The sequence below is a fragment of the Schistocerca gregaria genome, chromosome 1, assembly GCF_023897955.1.
Source record: "Schistocerca gregaria isolate iqSchGreg1 chromosome 1, iqSchGreg1.2, whole genome shotgun sequence".
Lineage (NCBI taxonomy): Eukaryota > Metazoa > Arthropoda > Insecta > Orthoptera > Acrididae > Schistocerca > Schistocerca gregaria.
The window spans coordinates 822,197,110-822,218,086 of record NC_064920.1 but is presented as its reverse complement, the minus strand read 5'-3'; the positions used below and the strand labels follow the sequence as shown (position 1 = coordinate 822,218,086).

Sequence of the window (20,977 nt, the reverse complement as noted above, 5' to 3'; positions counted from 1 at the left end):
TTTTTTTAAAAAAAAAAAAGAACACTATCATGAATATTATTCCACACTGAAATTGTGCTATTGCTCTCAATCCTGGCGCGAATTCTGGGATGAATAATCACAATTTGGCTCATACCGATTTCAGCCTAAAGCTTCATAATGAGCACGGTAACATTCCGTCCACATTGCTAACGGAGACGAAAGTAACACCGCGGTTTCAGCTTCAGGCTCTTGCTGCTCCATTGCAGATAACATGTTTCTCAACTGTACGTCTTTTGCTGGCCCAAAGGAATGTTCCGAATCATCGAAACGCAGTTTTATCTTCCACTCTTTAAGATGGCTGTGTGGGGCGCGTTCCAAAAGTCAGTTTTTTGAAAGAAAAGTTGTACAGCTGCGTTTGATCATCGTACCAATTATTAGCAATGTGAAGATGCCACTGCGTATTTCTCTACTATTTTCTGTTTCGCAGAACTTAAATGCGCTGTAGGTACGTTGAAAACAGAGCCGATACCTCTGTGCTGGAATACAGTCAATCAGAGTAACTTTCTTGCTAGTGGGGTATATTTGTACCGCATACTACTTTTGTTTCAAGTGGTTTCTACTCCACCACCTTGCATGATTTCGTGCTAAGTAACAGTTTTATTACTTATTTGATCTGAATTTAGTATTTCGGTTTTTTTTTTCCATTTTCTGCAAAAATGACTCTGAGCACTATGGGACTTAACACCTGTGGTCATCAGTCCCCTAGAACTTAGAACTACTTAAACCTACCTAACCTAAGTTCGTCACACACATCCATGTCCGAGGCAGGATTCGAACCTGTGACCGTAGCGGTCACGCGGTTCCAGACTGAAGCGCCTAGAACCGCACGGCCACACCGGCCGGCTTTTCCATTTTCTTATGAGCTCTCAGTGAATAGTAACGGAAATCTAAACTGTTACACCATGAAGCACCAATATGCATCAGATAAAAACTGCTTGCACTCATTAAAAGTCTTGTGACAACTATCACGATGGGAGATAAACGCAACGCCATACTAAGAGTTGTCGTACTGTGGCTCTGAGAGCTCTTGTGATTGTGCTTTAATTTCATTGGCTGTGAAGAGTGTTTCCGGCCACAGTGACTTGTGTTGATCAATGGCAGGACGATATAAACAGCTTGATGTTTCAAATTGTACCTGCAGTATTGAATTAACCCTATTTGTTTTCACTTCTTATTAACACCTGATTTCCTTTTGACGCGATCTAAATTTACCCAGAGAATTAGATATAGCAAAATTACTATGTCCTTTAAGACTGGTATAAAGTTAGCCTAAGTGGCAATGTAACTTTGGACCAGTATTAAAATAGAGATTTTTACTCTAATAGGGCATAGTGTATGTTTTCGCTTCCCCAAGTACTCAGCAACTTTAGATGTAAAATGTTACAATTTATGCTGTGATTGCAACCTATTTCGTGTCCGGTATTGTTAAAAAAATGGTAAAAACTGGCACGAAGCTATCCCGATTGACTGTATGCGAGCACTTTCGTTTGCTCCTGTTAGCGAGGTTAAAACGGCAGTGCTCCGCATGGAACATTCCTGGGTTCGATACCCCGTGTAGATACCAGTGATTACGGTCGTTGACGGGCGACGGCGAACGAACCACCACTGTTAGTGGAATAGAACGACAGTACGAAGCTCCCCCTCCGCTGGAAGGCGAACACGGGATTCTGGTCACTGTAGTCGTCTTGCTATCCGACTGCCGTGGTGACACGTGCTACGGCACTTACCTGTCCGTGGCGGTAATTGTCTTCGCACCGGCTGTGTCGAGGACAAGACATTTTTAGCTGTGTGCGGAGCCGCAGTGGCCGGCGTGTGTCCGTTAGGCTTGTTGCGCTGTCAGCCGCGGTCCAGAAAACTGTAGCTACGGCGAGGAGGCGGCGTCGGCGGCGGCGTCGGCCGGTTCTTGGCGTCGGCCCTGGAGGGGCCGCTGACATTATGCAACGGGCGGCCGGCAGGCGCGGAAGACGCGCTGCAGCGCCGGTACTGTTACACAGGCCGCGACGCCGGCGGCGGCGGCGGCTGGCGCGACGCCCGGCAGACGCAAATAGAGCGCGGGGGCGACCGCTCCAGCCGCGGGCCCAGCGCACGCCCCACGCTCGTCCGCCGCGAGTTTTAACTTTTTGTAAAAACAATTAAAGGGAAATATTTATCCTGAACAAATCGTTCTATTATTCCTCAAATTATACCAACGAGAATGGAAAGTGTTACACCACGAGCATCAGTCCAGTATGTATCACACATATTGGAGAGACACCAACAGCTTGCTCTCAATAAAAGTCTATTACTTCCATCATGATGGCTGATAAAACCAATACCTCATTACACTGAGGTGACAAAATACATGGGATACCTTCTAATATGATTCTGACCTCCTTTAGCCTAGAGCAGTGCAGCAACGCAACGTGGCATAGACTCGAAAAGTCGTTGGAAGTTCCCTGCAAAAATATTGAGCCGAGCTTCCTCTATAGCCGTCCACAATTGTGAAAGTGCCGCCTGTGCAGGATTTTATACACGAACTGACCTCTCTATTATGTCCCAAAAATGTTCTATGGGACTCATGTCGAGAAACCTGGGTAGCTCTATCATTTGCTCGAACTGTCCAAAATGTTAATATTCCTCAAGAACATCAAGTCCGTGAATGGCTGCAAATTGTGTCCAAGTAGCCGAACACAAACACAACGAATCAATGACTGTTCAAATGGCTCTGAGCACTATGGAACTTAACATCTGAGGTTATCAGTCCCCTAGAACTTAGAACTACTTAAACCTAACTAAGGACATAACACACATCCATGCCCGAGGCATGATTCGAATCTGTGATCGTAGCAGTCGCGGGGTTCCGGACTGAAGCGCCTAGAACCGCACGACCACCGCGGCCGGTAATCAATGACTGGTTCAGTTGGACCATAAGACCCAGTCCATTCAATGCAAACACAGCTCACAGCATCATGGAGCAACCACTAGCTTGCACAATGACTTGTTAACATCTTGGGTACATGGCTTTGTCCGATACGCGCCATTCTCGATCTCTACCATTGGCTCTTACCAACTGAAATCGGGACTCCTCTGACCGCAAGCGGTCGTAGATTCGAATCCTGCCTCGGGCATGGATATATGTGATGTCCTTAGGTTAGTTAGGTTTAAGTAGTTCTAAGTTCTAGGGGACTGATGATAACCTCAGATGTTAAGTTCCATAGTGCTCAGAGCCATTTGAACCATTTGGACTCCTCTGACCAGGCTACAGTTTGGAACTCGAGAGATGTTTTCGCTAACGGTATCCTGAGAAATCAGCGGTGCTTTAGGAAACGGACACCGTATTGCATTTGCCGAGACATGTTATTACGCGAACTACTAGTTTTTGGAACAGTGTTATAAAAGAAGTGATCGAGTTAAAAATTTCTGGCAGCACCCTCAATAAAGACGGCGGCCTGCAGCTAAGCACAGCTTGGAACCCGGCCATCGGAAGGTTGAAGCGGGCGCGGCAAGTGAGCAGTGAAAACATTACCATATATGGCGGTGGAGCGAGCACCAGTGACGTCAGTGAAGACAACGAGGCTATATAAGGACAGCAGCAGCAGCAGCCTCAATCATTTGACAGTGGCCGGGGAGAACTCGGGCGATAGCTCGTGAATTTTAACCACTGGACACGCCTAGAAGCCCGAGAAAATTCCAATAGTCTATAAGGTCCAAACGATAACAGTCAGCATCCCTGAAGAGGCACTGTAAGACGATGTTGTGCTGGTAGCACAGGCACTTGCGACGGTCGTCTGCTGCTGTAGACCATTAACGCCACATTTTGCCGCACTGTCTTAACGGATACATTCGACGTACGTTCCACATTGATTTCGGCAGTTATTTCACGCAGCGTTGCTTGTCTGTTAACACTGGCAACTCTACACAAATGGCACTGCTATCGGTCGTTAAGTGAAGACTGTCAGCCGCTGCGTTGTTCGTGGGGAGAGGTGATACTCGATATGTGGTATTCTGGGCATATTCTTGACATTGTGAATCTTGGAATATTTTATTCCCTTACGATTTTCGAAATGGAATGTTCCATGAGTCTAACTCCAACCATCATTCTGCGTTCAGAGTCTATTAACTCCCATCGTGAGGCCATAATCACGTCAGAAACCATTTCACGTGGAGTACCTGATTAAATGCTCTGCCCTTCTATACCTTTCGTATGCGACACTACCGCCATCTGTGATGTACATATCGCTGTCCTATGAAGTTTGTCACCTCAGTTCACCATAATGGAAATAGAAAGTGTTACACCATGAAGCACCAATATGTTGCAGACGGAAAGTGCTTTCTCTCATTAAAACTCTTGTAACTTCTATCATGATGGGAGATAAATGCAACACCATTCTAACAGCTGTCGTACTGGTGCCTCTGAGACCGACTGTACTGAAAGTGAAAGCCAGGACGGTTCCTTTGAAAGGGAGCAGCCAGTTTCCTTCCCATTCCTCGGAATCAGCCCGAGTTTGTGTTCTGTCCCTAATGACCTTTATGTCGACGGAACATTAAGCCCTAATCTTTCTTCCTACCTTCAAGGTCAGAGTTCCATAACCTAATAAAAACAGAATTATATTTCAGTGCAATGCAGATCTTTCGGGAAACAAGCTCGAAAAATGAGGGATTTAAACGAGGGTGTTCACATTATTAATAAAGTTATGCTCTGGGTTGTTATATGGTATCAGTGATTTTCAAATTACGGTTCACCACTCGTATTTAGATTTTATGCAGTTTCCACTAATTATTTCACACAAATTATGGACGACTGACTGAAAAGGCTGTGGCCACTCCTCCCCCATCTTTCTCCGACTGAACTAGTTCTCTAATGACAACAGCGCTGAAAACGCCCTGAAGTAAAGTCACATGGCAATTTTGACTGGGAGATCACAAAGAGTAGGTTCAGCCACCTAATTTGAAAGGTTTTTCTATGTTTCATGCACAATGGCACCTTTCCATTGCAGAGTTGAGAGTTGTGTGTTTTAAGTGTATCTGTTAAGTTAGGTGATTGTAATGAGTAGATGTAGAGTGTTCTCATGTTTGTTCTAGATGATGATAATGAAGATGGTCATGATGATGCTGATGATAGCAAATACAAGAACGAAGATGATGGACAAATCACTGTTGACCGTGTCAGATGCCCTCACTTCATGAGAGTCTGCAAAGAGTTTAGGAATTTAATCCAGGGCACTGGTGCAAAGACAAATGATCAGGAACCTTATGCCACACCCCTCCTCCCCTTTGCCATAAGGCAAAGGGAAAGCAGCCAAAAGTACCTGGCATACCCAGACAGTTACCCATCCAAGTACATCTGACATTGCTTAGCTTATGTGCTCTGGTGAGTACACAGTGAGGCAAGGTCAGTGTCATGAAATGACACTGAACTCTAACCATCCTTTCTATTTCTATAGGAGATGCACTTTGAAAAGAAAAGAGCAGAAGATGCAGATAAAAATTTATTATGAGCTCCACAACCATTTTTCCTCAAAGTTGGTATTATTTTCCAGGCTCTTTTTGTACCATGTAACAAACTTTTTTGACAATCACTCTGAAACTGAAGTTCCCAGCACTTTACTACTGTTCAGACTGTAAGAAACCAAGTGTGAGACGTAACATCTTCATAAGCTACATCTACTGCAACTGTCTACACACCGTGACAGAGTTAATAGCAGTACAACATGTAGACGATGTTACTCCAGTCATAGAAACCATGGCTCATGTGCAGTGTTTATGTTGTTACAAGAAATATCAATTCAATTCAGTCTCTTTATTCACCCATTTACAACTTACATTTCACAGATGTAGCCAATTCGTAGCCAGTGGTTTACCCTCCACTAAAGTTGACAAGAGCATTTTTTTTTGCTTAAAGCATAATGTCTCCTCTGTAGTGCTCACTATCTGAGTCTGTTGCATCATTCTTATCATCTGAGATTTCTAATAGACTTCACACTACACAGTAATGCACCTGAAAAGAATTTTGCACTTCATATGAAACTGACATTTTTCAGAACTGTCCTAATGAATCATGGTATATTATGATTTTCTCACTACATGGTTAATGTCTCCTCCCCCCCCCCCCCCCTCTTGTATTGCTTTGAACGGTTATTCCAAAATAAATGATGGACCTGTTGAGTTCATTATATGTTTCTAGCGCTCTGACTTGAGGCACATTGATGCATGAAACTCGGCCACTCTGGAAGTCTTCCATCAAGTGACATGTCTGTGCCATATTCCATTTAGATTTATTTTGTGTCTTAAATACTGGAGTGCCTGAAGACCATTTCTGTTTGTTGATGAACAAGCTGCACAAATGGCATCAGAGCCTGAAGAGTACAAAGTGTAGTGACAGAGCATCTTGGTCATAGTCACAGGCATACTTTTGTGATCCAGTCCGTGTTATGGACAGGCAGTCCTGCAGCACTTTACTCGGATCTGTTTAAAACAATGAGTACTTACTTCTGAATTGCATGGTCCATTTCACCTGTAATTGGTAGACACCTTAGAAGTTTAACCATTACTTCTGGTACTTATAAAGCTATGTGATGAGAGTTTTCTGTTGATACTTGCAGGCATAAGTGTTTAACTTGTGAAATTAATTTTTTTCATTGTTGCTGTCACAGTAAACGTATAGTGTATCAGATTATAGCTTCAGAATTAAGAGAATTTATACATTTATATTGGTTTAGTGAATCAGTGGTAAAGTGCCAGAACAGAAATCCAATGGTTTGGGTTTGATCTGTGGTCAATTCTGGGATTTTTATCCGCCACTTTTCACTTCTTTCACCTCTACCAATGTTTGTTGACACGAAACAGCTGAGTTGCACCATACTTTGGAGTCCACAAGAGAATGTTAGGTTCCCATGTAACAGGCTGGATATATCAGCACAGAGGTCAGAGGAAGGTAAAGAGATACCACCTCCCAACATTACTACACCTAGTAAAACACTGTGACATTCAAAACAATCTTGGATTAATGACTGTTTCATTTTATTCTTACACCAGTCTCCATAGTGTCTTAAGTCTTTCAAGGCAGGAAATGTAGAAAATTTATCCAAGACAATGGCTGAAGTTTCAAAAATTATCTATCAAGTAAATGTGGTACTGTAGAGTATATGCTCAGTCGAAGTGCACGCCAAAACATTTACTCGTTATTGTTATTTTTCATGATTTGAGTTTTGTGTTTGATGTATGGTTATTGAATTAACATAGAAATGCCCACATGATGGAATAAAAGCAGGAAAATGTGATGAAGGAAAAGTTACTCATTAATTTTCGTCTGTAGTAGTTATCATTGTGACAAATAGTTATGAAATCATTGCTTACAAGCATATGCATTTTTGTGTGCTTGATTCATCTTATGAGTTGAAGATTAGGTTGAAAATATGATTACTAGATTTTGAAAGCAAGTGGATAAGATTTGGATCAGTGTAATCTCAGCATACTGTGCAATTTTATGCAAATAGTTATCATTATTTTTTCTTCTTTACAGCCCACATATCAGAATCAGCGACTGATTAATGATTCTGTAATGACCAGTAAGACAGCCTATCAACAAAGCACTCCTGCAAAAATGCCATCACTGAATAACAATCTTTCTGAACTGGACACACTGCTTCAAGATTTGAGCAATGCACATTATTCAAGCTATACTGAAAGAAGAGGTAAGCAACATTTGTGTACCATTCTCCTATTGTTCTACATATGGTGGAATATTTGTGCCTTGTTAAGGTATGATAACATATTGAATATAATTAAACTTCTCTAAAATTTGTGCTTTCTAGATATGAGCACAGTAAATGGTTCAACAACACCAACTGGACGACCTTCAAGCTCACAAGAAACTAGAGTCAGACCATCAGTTGATAGCCTACTTGATGAACTAAATACTGTAGTCCCAAATGGGTAAGTCAGAACAGAAAATATTGTGTATTTGTATACACAGTTGCATTAATATGAATAACGAGAATATAAGAATGGTTGGAATACAACTAAGTTAGCAAAATAGCTGTAATTAATTATGCTATATCTTACCTGAACATTTTGCAAAGACTGCTGTTATTTTTCCTTTTGAGAGTGTCCCATATTCTAACTGTATTAAGTTAAATCTGCTCTGTTTCCCCAGAAAAAGAATGAGAATATTAAATGTTGTAGAAAAAAAGATGATTTTCACTTGTGTTTCTTTTTAGTGATGTAAATGATACACATCAGCAGACAAGTTCTATGATAGTTCGGGAAGTCAGGACAGATATCGACTATCCGAAGACATCTAGTGCTGGTGCATCTGCAGCCACAAAAGAATTAGATATACTGATGGCATCATTGGCAGATTTCAAGGTGAACTATTAAACTTATATTTCCATTTTTACATTTCTCATAATTGGTAGAAATTGTCAGTTATTGTCATTGTGAATTAATTATCTCAACATAGCGTCAGACACACACTGTAAAATCGTAAGTCTTCACATTACATTAATTAAATCAATAACGCTTCTTTATGTTGTTCATTGAGGCTGAGTTGTCTAATCAGTGTGTTTCTTAAGCTGTGAAATTCAATCATCTCAAATTTTACAGCAACTTTAGTTACTGTAAAGTACTGATTAATGTACTGTGTTTATTAATTTTGCAGCTATCAGAGACCTGTGTGACCTCCTTTACACATATGCACAGTTTCTTGTGGGTGTGAGCGTATCCATTCTTGGCCCATGTTGTTGCTGAAAGCTAGAAATAGTTTGAAGCATGGGTGGGGCTGGGAGAGTAGGGAGGGGGTGCCATATGGTGAGGGGAAGAGGGAGAGGAGGAGAAGTGAGGCACGAGCTCAAGCCCTCAGCTCTGCTCCAGTGTTCAGTCCACTCCCAACGAGCAACCTTCTCAGGTCTCTCTCTCTCGTGGCATCTTCCTAGCATGTAGCTTTCAGATATTACAGAAAGTTTTAGCTGCTTTTCACAGATGAAATTCGTTTAACTTCAGTCTTTGCTGTTTCCCAGGAATTTTGCAGTGCCTTTCAAATGAACTGTTGTTACTTTTTTTTATTATTTTATATAAATGAAATCTGTTCAAATTAGTTAGAAAGTTCAGTGCAGCCTAATTATGAATGTGGCTGTCTTTCTCTGTAATATGTGTAACACTAGTAGCTTAACTAGAGATTACTTTATCAGATGGGTAATTCATTTCATTAAATATCTTCCACAGATCAATGCCAGCACACATCAGCATCAGACAGTAACTGATTCACCATACGCCAAACCAAACAAAGCTACAAAAAGTTCTCCAGGACCCCAAGCTTCTCCCCAGATTCATACCCAGCAGCTGACATCGTCTTCTGCCACAACTGTTAGTAGCTCCAAACAGAATCAACTTGATTCTATGCTTGGAAACCTTCAGGCAGACATGAGCCGTCAGGGGGTCAACACGACTCAAAAGGGATGCTGCAGTGCTTGTGATAAACCTATTGTTGGACAGGTATGTCCCTAAATTTTTGCTCTGTGGACTACTATTTTGCAATTAAAGAAAATCCTGTGTATGTTGTTATGTTATGCTACATGCTACATTTTTCAGGTTATCACTGCTCTTGGTAAGACATGGCATCCAGAGCACTTTACTTGTACACACTGTAACCAAGAACTTGGAACACGGAACTTTTTTGAAAGAGACGGTCATCCTTATTGTGAACCTGACTATCACAATCTCTTTTCACCTCGTTGTGCTTACTGTAATGGCCCAATTCTTGATGTAAGTATTACTCAATCAGTCTTATTATAGTTAGTTGAGAGTAAAGGGTGCAATATTCAGAAAAAGAAGAATTTGATATATATGTAATCTTTCTTCCAGAAATGTGTAACTGCATTGGAGAAAACATGGCACACTGAACATTTCTTTTGTGCTCAGTGTGGAAAACAGTTTGGTGAGGAGGGATTTCATGAACGTGATGGAAAGCCTTACTGTCGTGATGACTACTTTGATATGTTTGCACCAAAGTGCGGTGGCTGCAATCGCCCAATTATGGAAAATTATATCTCAGCTTTGAACAGTCAGTGGCATTCTGACTGTTTTGTTTGCCGGGTAAGATACTGTCCTGTATAAAAATATTTCATTCTTTAATTCTTTGTCAGTAGCTCTATTGTTCCTGTAATCCATAAATAAAAATGACATTTATTTAACAGCTTTGTTTAGCTTGAAAATACTCATAATTATTATTTATGCCTTTCACAGCTTTTCATTTTCTCATTTTCTTTAGCGCACTTGAATGGCAAGGAAAACTTGCAGTGCATGCACATTAAATGTAAATTTTGTATCTTCTTTGTTCATGTGTCTTTCTATTGATGCTTAGGATTGCAAGAAGCCAGTTACTGGTAAATCTTTCTATGCAATGGAAGGAAAACCTGTCTGTCCCAAATGTGTTGGAGTTGAAGATGATGGAAATGAGGAAGATGATGAAGAAGACTAAATGTCATACCCATATGAAGTGCCATTCTTGCCCCCCATCTTATTTGAAACCAATAAAAAGTTAAATAAAGTGAAATTTCCCATTTCCTTTCTACATTTTGTGTACTATAAAAGAAGATATATTGACACACAACAATTCCCATTACTCCACACACAAATCATTTGATTACCACTCTGTCATCTCACTTTCCATATAGAATGCAGCATTTTTTTTTCTTTTAGTGAAAGGCACCTAGTATCCCTATTATCTCTTATCCTGAGTTTTATGTTGTAGTTACTTACACAGATATCATGTATTTGTATGAAATAAAATGAAATAAAACAAAAGAAAAGAAAAAAATAAATAGAATTTAAAAAGAAAATAAACACAAAATAAAAACCAAAAATAAACAAAACAAATTCAAGAAAGTCTTATGGCTAGCATGTGCGTGTACAAGTTATTTGTTACACGGCCATGTGCCACACGCATGTTACCTAATTTCATGTGTATTATCATTCCTTTTATTGATTTATTACTTAATTAGCAGCTCATGTAATGGCATGTGCTATGCATGTTACTGTTTACAAGGAAAAAATTCTATTCAGTACATACCGTAGCTCTGACCAACAAGCAAACAAAAACTTATCTTCAGATGCATGCAGTGATTTTTATCTGTTTTGGGGGTACTATAATAGGTCACGAAAGACAAACATTCCTCTTTGTGTATATGGTAGCATTAGTTGCGGACATGCCCTCGTAAGAACTGATTAAGCACTATACTTCAAGGCTGCATATAATCTCATAATCTTCTGTGTCACTAAATTGTTTTCAGTTTTGACATCTATACAGTGATTAAAATTTATAAAACAAAAGGAAAATGATTTTTACATTAAAATATCATAACATATGTTGAGATTTTGCTCAGGGAATATTAGGCGTTTTACTATGGATTTAAGTAATAGAAAATGTCAATGTCTTATTCAGCAACTTGTTGTATACAAATATGATATTTATACTCATCCTGTGAGCTCCAGTTGCTTTATGGCAAACTATTATGAAACTATTAGACTGTATAAGAAGAAGGATTCGGTTAATGATGATTCTATATTTAGCAACAAACTTGAAAGAAATGCTAAGGTTATCATTATTTCACAAGTAGTCAGTTTTTAATCTTCATTGAACTGAAAATTTTAAAACTTTGATTACATTTCTTTTGTTGCCAAGACAGAAATTTTGATGTTTGGTGTTGTAAATTCCGCATGTTCAAGAAAGAACACCCAGACTTGAACAATAAATAAAATGAGGAATACTGCATCCAAAACAACAGTTACTGAGTTTTTCTCTCCTATCTCCTTCTTTGTCCTCTCTTTACTATTTGTGAAATGTTTAACTGAAGCATTTTGTCTCTTTGAATATCACTTGAGTAATCCACATGATTGTTTTGCTGTCCAGCTGAAGTCTACATAAAAATATGATAATGTAGCTTCTGCCAGTCTTGAATGTAATTCACCAGAGTTTTCACTAAAAGTTGAGAATGAATTGTTGTATATGTGCAAGCATTGCCACAACTTGCATTCTCTGCCACAACTTGCATTCTCTGTAATGAATCTGCAACTCTACTCTTTCAGCTTACTGAAAGATGGACTGTGAAATTATTGTAATGGTTTAAGAATTTTCTGAAACAGTGTGCTGTCTATTGCTGCATGAGAGAGTCCATGTTGAAATATTATGAACAGATTTATAAATAGTAAAGATGAATGTCATCTAGATATTTTATGCCTCTAAACTTCTTTATAATGTCAGAGAAGGAGGGAGAAAAATTAGAGGTGCAGTACTCCACACTTCCATAACAGTTTCATGTGTCAATGTAATACAAAGTATTAATTATGAGACAGTCTGTTAGTAAATTTACAACATTTGGAAACAAGTTTTTACACACTTAAAAGATAATTCTGGTCCTCATAACTGATGATGTGCTCAAGTTATAATACAGGTAACCATGGAAGAGTCCTGTAAATTTTTGTTGTGATTTCCTGTCAGAAAGATCACAATTCATAGTAACTGACAGAAAGTTATGGAGTAAAACAGAAGTGATATCTGGTGTCCCCTAAGGAAATGTTTTAGGCCCTCTGCTGTTCCTGATGTACATAACTGACATAGGAGACAATCTGAGCATCCCTCTTAGAGTGTTAGCGGATGATGTAGTAAAGTTATCCGAAGACCAAAACCAATCACAAAATGATTAATACAAGATATCAGTATGGTGTAAAAAGTGGCAACTTGCCCTAAATAATGATGTGTGTGAGGTCATCCACAAGAATACTAAAAGGAATATATTAAATTTTGGTTTCATGATAAATCATACAAACCCAAAGGCTGCCGATTCAACTAAATACCTAGGAATTACAATTATGAACTACTTAAATTAGAACAATCACATAAATAGCGTTGAGGGAAGGTAAACCAAAGACACTGTTCTATTTATGGAACACATAGAAAGCACAACAGGCCTATTAAAGAGACTGCCTTCACCATGCTTGTCCATCCTCTGCTAGAGAGTTGCCATGCAGTATGGGGTCCATACCAGACTGGATTGACAGAGCGCATTGAAGAAGTTCAGAGAGGGCAGCTCATTTTGTATTATTGCGGAATAGGAGAGAGGGTGTCAAGAATACGAAATGTGAGCTGCAATCATTAGAATAAAGGCCTTTCTCGTTCCGGGATCTTTCCATGAAATTTCAATCACCAACATTCTTCTCTGAATGTGAAAATATTTTGTTGACACCCACTTACATAAGGAGAAATGATTATTGTAATCAAATAAGAGAAACTGGAGCTCACATTGAGAGATTTTAGTGTTTGTTTTTCCAATGCACTGTCAGAGAATGGAGTGGTAGAGAAACAGTGTCAAAGTGGTCCAGCAACCCCTCCACTGGGTTCTTAAGTGTGAATTGCAGATAGTCATGTAGATGTAGAGGTAGATGGAAATGTTTGAGACAAGATGTTAGCCCACAATGCAGACTTACATTTTGGCAATTAATAGTTGCAGTGTTTTTGTCTGATAAATGCACTGAATTCTAGATTATTGTTAGTATGTCTTGTGGGATTTGTGAATGGTGATGTAATGTTAGTGTCATTTATACTGATGTTGCAGTGTGGTGTTATGAAATTTTTATGCTAATCTGTATTCGATATTTCACAATAGTGTGCGCTGTGTATATCAAGTAACAGTGTTTGGCAGAAATGCTGTAACCTCAAACTTTGTTGGTTGTCTCTTACTGCATTGAGGAATGTTTGGATGTAGCTATATGCTAATATAAACAGATGTAGAAGTTCATCAAGTATTTAAAGGCAATAAAATGAGGTCCAGATGAAGTTTGTTGTTTGGAGGCAGCACAGAACAAATATGATGTATCAATGAGTGAGGTTTGGGTCACTTGAAGGACACATTGTAGTAATTGAGTGGTTGCTACAGATGAGAAATGAGATGCACTAGTTACGGCCCCCTCCTGTTCCTTCAGGAAAAGTGGAAGTTCAAAACCATGTCCGGTCACCCAAATTTAGGTTTGTTGTTTTATTCATTTGTGGCTCACTTTTACAAGAATATTGAACATGTCATGGTATTGCAATTTATGAATGATAAAAATAGCATAATTCATATAACAGGCATTTGCATACCTCCATCTACATTTATACTTGGCAAGCCACCCAACGGTGTGTGGCGGAAGGCACTTTATGTGCCACTGTCATTACCTCCCTTTCCTGTTCCAGTCGCGCATGGTTCATGGGAAGAACGACTCCCGGAAAGCCTCCATGCATGCTCATATCTCTCTAATTTTACATTCTTGATCTCCTCGTGAGGTATAATAGGGGGAAGCAAACGCACCCTCTCAAAACCTGGACAGCAAGCTACACCGCGATGCAGAGCGCCTCTCTTGCAGAGTCTGCCACTTGAGTTTGCTAAACATCTCCGTAATGCTATTACGCTTACCAAATAACCCTGTGATGAAATCTTGGGTCTTCTCTGTCTCCTCTGTCAACCCGACCTGGTACGGATCTCACACTGATGAGCAATACTCAATTATAGATTGAACGAGTGTTTTGTAAGCCGCCTCCTTTGTTAGAGGACTACATGTTCTAAGGACTCTCCCAATGAATCTCAACCTGGCACCCGCCTCACCAACAATTTTATATGCTCATTCCATTTCAAATTGTTCTGTATGCATACTCCCAGATATTTTACAGAAGTAACTGCTACCAGTGTTCGTTCCACTATCATATAATCATACAATAAAGGATCCTTCTTTCTATGTATTCGCAATACATTACCATCTGTCTATGTTAAGGGTCAGTTGCCACTCCATGCACCAAGTGCCTATCCACTGCAGATCTTCCTGCATTTCGCTGCAATTTTCTAATGCTGCAACTTCTCTGTATACTACAGCATCATCCGCGAAAAGCCACATGGAACTTCCGACACTATCTACTAGGTCATTTATATATATTGTGAAAAGCAATGGTCCCATAACACTCCCCTGTGGCACGCCAGAGGTTACTTTAACATCTGTAGACGTCTCGCCATTGAGAACAACCTGCTGTGTTCTGTTTGCTAAAAACTCTTCAATCCAGCCACAGAGCCAGTCTAATTTGATGAGGAAGAGACATGTAATTGACCATGGCCTTATAGTAGGAACCATCCCTCTTCTTTTCTTGCAGTTATTTAGGGAAACCACAGAAGACCTAAATCAGGGTGATTGGATGAAGAATGAAACTCCTATCTTCCTGAATATAAAGCCAGTCTGTTTAAAACAATGCTAGATCATCCAGTTTGTTCCTAGGGTATAATACTGTTTTCCAAAGGAGTTGTTTAATGTTGTAAAAGTCTAATGGTTCACTATTCATTTATTTCTCACATTGTCATGGCACACTATACACACAGTATCAGGTGACAGGAGATGAAACCATAATCTTCTTTCTTTCTCTGTATTCTATTTGGAAAATTAAAGAATACAAACCTTATTAAATAATAGACCATGTGTGCACATGATAAAGTGCGTAAGTTGACATTTGTATAGTCAGTGCTTTTTAAAAGATCAGTTCAGGACCCTTCTAGATGACTGGTGTGAGGGACATAGTTGGTTTTCAACAGTTGTGGCATATATCTGTCAATAATGAAGGCTGATTATATTCTGTTTGGTGTTCTGCAGTCAGAGTTGCTCTTTCTTTCTCCCTTTATAACAACAAAATGACTATCTGGGAAGTGTTTTGGCTCAATCAATACATTTTATTTTGCCTGTATGGGTAATTTTTTCTGGGCATATGTTTTTTCGTGTTTCTTCATTACTGATACACTTATATGCAACTGCAGTCTTTCTCAGCATATTCCACTGATGAATTCTTCATGGGTTATCAGCCGAGTTGTGGCGTCATCTTGTTGCAACGTTTCAATGAGTTTTGTACCCATCATCTTCTGGTGAAGTCTTCTGACTTCGCCAGAAGATGATAGGTACGAAACTCATTGAAATGTTGCAACAAGACGACGCCAACATTCAGCTGATAACCCGAGAAGAAATCATGTGACACACTTATCATTCCTGTCAGTTTTGCTGAAGCTTACCTGAAGAATTTTTTTGGTATTTGAATGATAAGTGAATGTGTGGACATTTTTGTCTCACAAATTATCTTCCTGTGTCATTAAAATTCTTTCTGTCTGCAACTTCTTGTAATGCATGTGCACTGCTTCTGTAAATTCTTTAAACGACACTGGCCTTGTCATAGTATTTATTGGGCACTTATCTTCTCTTGTCAGATAAATTTCTATGAGTGAACAGACCCTGGCATTATAGTTTATTGTAGTGTTGTTATATCAGAACCAGTTTTCATAGGTCTCATTACACTGCTATTTTTCTGGTATTATAAGGATTTCTTGCAAGTTTGTTTAAATATTTTTATGAAGTGTCTCACATTATACTTATGTGTACCATTGTTGTTTTGTTGTCTATGTTTTATAAAAATTTTCATCATCTCTAAGTTCTTATTAACATCTTATGGCATTAAAGTTAAAACAAAATGCTAATATTTCAAGACTTTAAATGTGAGTTTCAGTAATTTTCTGTATTTTTGTTCAACACTTAATGTGTCGATGATTTTCTACGAAGAATGATCAGATTTAATTATTTCGTGTTTTTTATGCAGGACTGCCGACAGCCATTTCATGGTGGATCATTCTTTGATCATGAAGGTCTACCATACTGTGAGACTCACTATCATGCCAAGAGAGGTTCTCTCTGTGCTGGTTGCCACAAACCAATAACAGGTCAATATTTTGTATTATACAATTCACAGTTACAGAGACATGCATGGCCAAAAATATTATTACATTCCAAAATCATTATAATGAATGTATACTTATGACAGCTTCATAGAGTTACAGGACATAATTCATATCTTCTTCTATTCTTTGCAGGTCGCTGCATAACAGCAATGTTCCGCAAGTTTCATCCAGAGCATTTTGTGTGTGCTTTCTGCTTGAAGCAACTAAATAAAGGCACATTTAAGGAACAAAATGACAAACCATACTGCCACAGCTGTTTTGATAAGTTGTTTGGCTGAGAAATTTAAGAAATAAATAACTGGAGAGAATTATTTTTATTTTTATTTTTAAAATGTGTAATTGCAGAAAGCTTAACTTTGTATTTCTTTGTATGTATTATTGTGTAAATCTGTTTTCTTTTCCAGTTGTATTTCTTATGTGTATAGAGATAGACATTTCTAAAATGTAATGTTGTTTTACTTGCCAATAACTACAAATATGTTTTTCGGTCTCACTGCACCATTTAGTAAGATTTTTAGCATTGCTTCTTCTCATTTTATGTTATATAAATATGTGGGACATAATTTTATTGTTTACTTCTTAAATTACAGCCATCTAATTTTGCAGACAGTTCAGTTACCTTTTTTTTCTGAAGACATGAAGGTTTTGTAATTCATTTTTATAATTTTTATGAAAGTTGTAAGATTATGGTAGACAGGAGTTAGTGAATTGTACTAATAGTCTAAGAAATTTTCGGAAAGAATATATTATCTCTTATCATTTATTTTTTGTTTTACCAATTTTCCTGTTTCTGCAAAATGCTGATAGAGGTGTGCAAGTACTCAGACAATGTGTGATTCATGAATGTACAGAGAATAGCAGCCAGTTGATGTGAAAATATATTTGTTGTTTATCATCTCCCTTTCCTCCTACTACACAGGGATACTGTAATTGTTATCATGTTTCTTTTTCTCATATGTGAGTGAAAATACAATGAAGTTTATATACATTAAAAATATAGAACTGTTTGGTTTTAAGTGTAATAGATATTTCTGCAAATTTATTTTTGTATAAGTCATTATGTGTCTGTGTGTCCAGTTTGCCATGTTAATTTTTTCAAACTGCCTTTTTTTATATGAGTTATCCTCTTTTATGACATCTTTGATTTAATGTGCCATCAAATTATATTTTGTTACTCTCACTTGAACACAATAAAAATTTAATATCTTATTCAGTGTCTTAAAATGCTCCTTTTATGAGAAACCCCAAAATAATGCTAATTTTTTCCTATGTACTAAACTTTTAAGAGGAAGTATAGCAATAGTAATGTGTGAAAAATGGATGTGTAATTTTTGAAATTGGGTTTCAGCTTAAAGAAATAGACTGGACAAAAGGAAGAAAGAAATCTGTGCTATTTCCCACTTCGTATTGTGTTGAACTAAGAAATGAAAATTATCTTCAAATATGCAAGTGACTTCTGTGAAGTGACAGTAAGGATATATCTATTGTCAAATAAATAATAAGAGACAATAACAGACTCAATCAAACACACAAAATATAATTCAGAGCAAAAGTGGACTCCATACACAACTATTTCCATTACATAATTTTTTAAAGGCTTACACAGTTTAAGTAGAGAAGGTTTTTACATTCTTCTCTGAAGTTATGGAACAAGCAGTAATTTGTGTTAGTCTCCAAAGTCGTGAAGTTCTTCCCACATGCCTAAGTGCCTGAACTCCCTATTACAGTCTATAGTTTCTTAGCTTAGCTGCCATCATATTTCGTATAAAGACTTACTTTTCATATTCACCTGAAAAGATCAAGTTCTTCTTGCTGTATCTGTGTATATCTGCTGTTTGTACCCCAGGCATTTAGTCCATATTGTGTTTAACTCTAATTGTATTAATTGACTAGCAAGGGAACGGAATTTATTTCTTATTAGAAACAATTTATAAAAATAAAACTGATGTACACAATATCTGAAATTAACAATTACAGCTGTAAAATAAAAACAATATGAGAAGTATTTTACCAAGAAATAACGAACATTTTTAATAATCATTACATATAAATATTGAGGATAATTGACATGCTTGATGATGATAGACCAAGAGATGGGGCAACTGACTAAATGTAGAAAGCAATACTGCATGTGTACATATAGAAGAAAGACCAAGAAAGTAGATGTCAACTGCGAAACATTTATTTGGCTTTATTCTGAGAGAAGCAGGGCATTTGGTGCCAAAAGCATTCGTCAGATTGTTCAAGTCATAGCTAAAGAGCTGGTGAAAAAGTTCAAGAAATCTCGCTGAGTGATTTCTACATGAAGACTGATCTTTTCAAGAAAATGGCAATTTAATAATGTGTATGAACAATATTAGTATTTGTATTTCTGTTTAGCTCCTGTAAATTGTGATTTAGTGCTTAATTTGCTCATAGAATATGGAACAAGTCAGGTTTGAAATAGTGAATACAGTTTATACAGTAGAACCCCTCTAATCCGTCACCTTCGGGACCGGGACCATGTTCGGAACATAAAAAGATCGGATTATTTGAAAAATCTAATATTTATTGCAAAAAATATAAAGAGACATTTAGTACAAAAAATTAAATGATTTAAGAACTAAAAGACGTCTACAGTAATATAAAAAGATGTTTTTTACACAGTGTTAAATAATATATTAACTAAAAAACGTCTACACACACTATAGTACGTATTGGTTTTTAAAGGATAAACGACAAACAAATTACAGTACTGTACTGTACTTAATAATGTATAAACGATATATACTGTAAACTAAAAAATGTTTATAGCACTGTATATACAAAAGAAATTTTTTGCAAAGAAATAAACTTCTGTGTGTATAAACTAAGAAATGATTATACTGTATGCATTGTTTTTACAGTAAAAACAAAAACAAATAACTTGGAAAAAAAGTCAGTGATACATTTTTGTTTAGCAGATGTTATTCTAGATTTATCTGCAGTGTCCCTTCATTTTTTTATCCACAAAATATCCATTGGAGTTAAAGTTGGATTCTGCTTGATGTATTGAAGGGCGATGTCAAAAGCATTTTTTGCTTCGTTGTATGAAATCCGGGTGAGGGGTTCGTCCTCGCCATCCGAGTCGTCATTCACAGTTTCCTGGCTAACAGCGGCAACAGTCAGGTCGTCACTGAGCTCTTCAAAAGGGTCACAGTCTTCGTCACATTCGTTGATCCACTCTTCAACTTCATTGGCAGGGACGTTCGGCTCCAGAATTTGTAGATCTTTAACGATTTCCAGTACGTCATTGTTTTGCTCATCTTTGGTATGCTCATTTTCAGTCATAACTTGTGGCCAAAGCTTACGCCACGATTTCCGCAGTGTGTCAGGTTTCAGTTCATCCCGTGCTGCAGTTATTGTGTAGATAGCATCTTTGATGTTCAGGGATTCCATTGCCTCAAATAAGTTATGACCTCCTTCAGATTTTTCCAAGATTGAGCTGATACATGTTCTGCGATATCGCCTTTTTAACCATTCGATAACATCCTGATTCATTGTTTGGATGAGTGAGGTCACATTAGGAGGCAGAAAGAGAGCTTTTCTGTCCCCTTTCACCAAATCTTCCTCAGATGGATGTGATGGTGCGTTATCCAACAGCAGTAGAGCACGAACAAGCAGATTTTTTTGCTTGAAGTGTTTTTTGACCGATGGCACAAACTCATCAAAAAACTAGGATTTAAAAAGGTTGCAGTCCATTCAAGCAGATTTTTGATTGCGGTAATAAACCAGCAAGGAAGATAAATTTATATTTTTGTATGCCCGTGGCTTCTTAGATTTGCCAATTATGAACAAGGGGATCTTGTGGGTACCATCTGCATTGCTACAAGGACTGACTGTTATTCTATCTTTTATAAGTTTCGTTCCTACCATGGATTCATTTGAAGCTGCGAGCATTTTTGTTGGCAACATTTTAAAGTTCAGCCCTGTCTCGTCGATGTTATACACTTGGCAGGTTAACAGTTCATTTTCTTCTACAATTTCATGAAACGTAACAGAAAACTCCTTAGCAGCTGTGGCATCAGCAGATAGTTTTTCACTAGAAATAGAAACAAATTGGACACCATGACGAGTTTTCCAACGTTCAAACCAGCCTTCACTGGCAGGAATTTTACTTTCGGCTTCCAGTTTTTTGTGCAAAACTATCGCTTTTTCTTTGAGAATTG

The 20,977-nt window shown here is 38.1% G+C and overlaps 1 protein-coding gene across 8 annotated transcripts in view; it reads left to right on the top strand.

Annotated features, from left to right (window-relative positions):
* Positions 1-17,999, top strand: part of LOC126271264 (paxillin-like) — a 447,630-nt gene extending 429,631 nt beyond the window's left edge. For 6 of the 8 annotated variants that reach the window (XM_049974139.1, XM_049974138.1, XM_049974140.1 and 3 more), the window contains 8 exons: positions 7,523-7,694; positions 7,815-7,935; positions 8,220-8,367; positions 9,223-9,492; positions 9,589-9,762; positions 9,862-10,092; positions 16,652-16,772; positions 16,923-17,999. In XM_049974139.1, coding sequence (XP_049830096.1) covers positions 7,523-7,694; positions 7,815-7,935; positions 8,220-8,367; positions 9,223-9,492; positions 9,589-9,762; positions 9,862-10,092; positions 16,652-16,772; positions 16,923-17,068 — 1,383 coding nt within the window. In that variant the 3' untranslated portion in view covers positions 17,069-17,999. Of the gene's footprint in view, positions 1-7,522; positions 7,695-7,814; positions 7,936-8,219; positions 8,368-9,222; positions 9,493-9,588; positions 9,763-9,861; positions 10,093-10,360; positions 10,571-16,651; positions 16,773-16,922 lie in introns of those variants that run through there. The other 2 variants (XM_049974143.1, XM_049974142.1) reach the window with 1 other exon arrangement.
* The last annotated feature ends 2,978 nt before the right edge of the window (positions 18,000-20,977 follow it).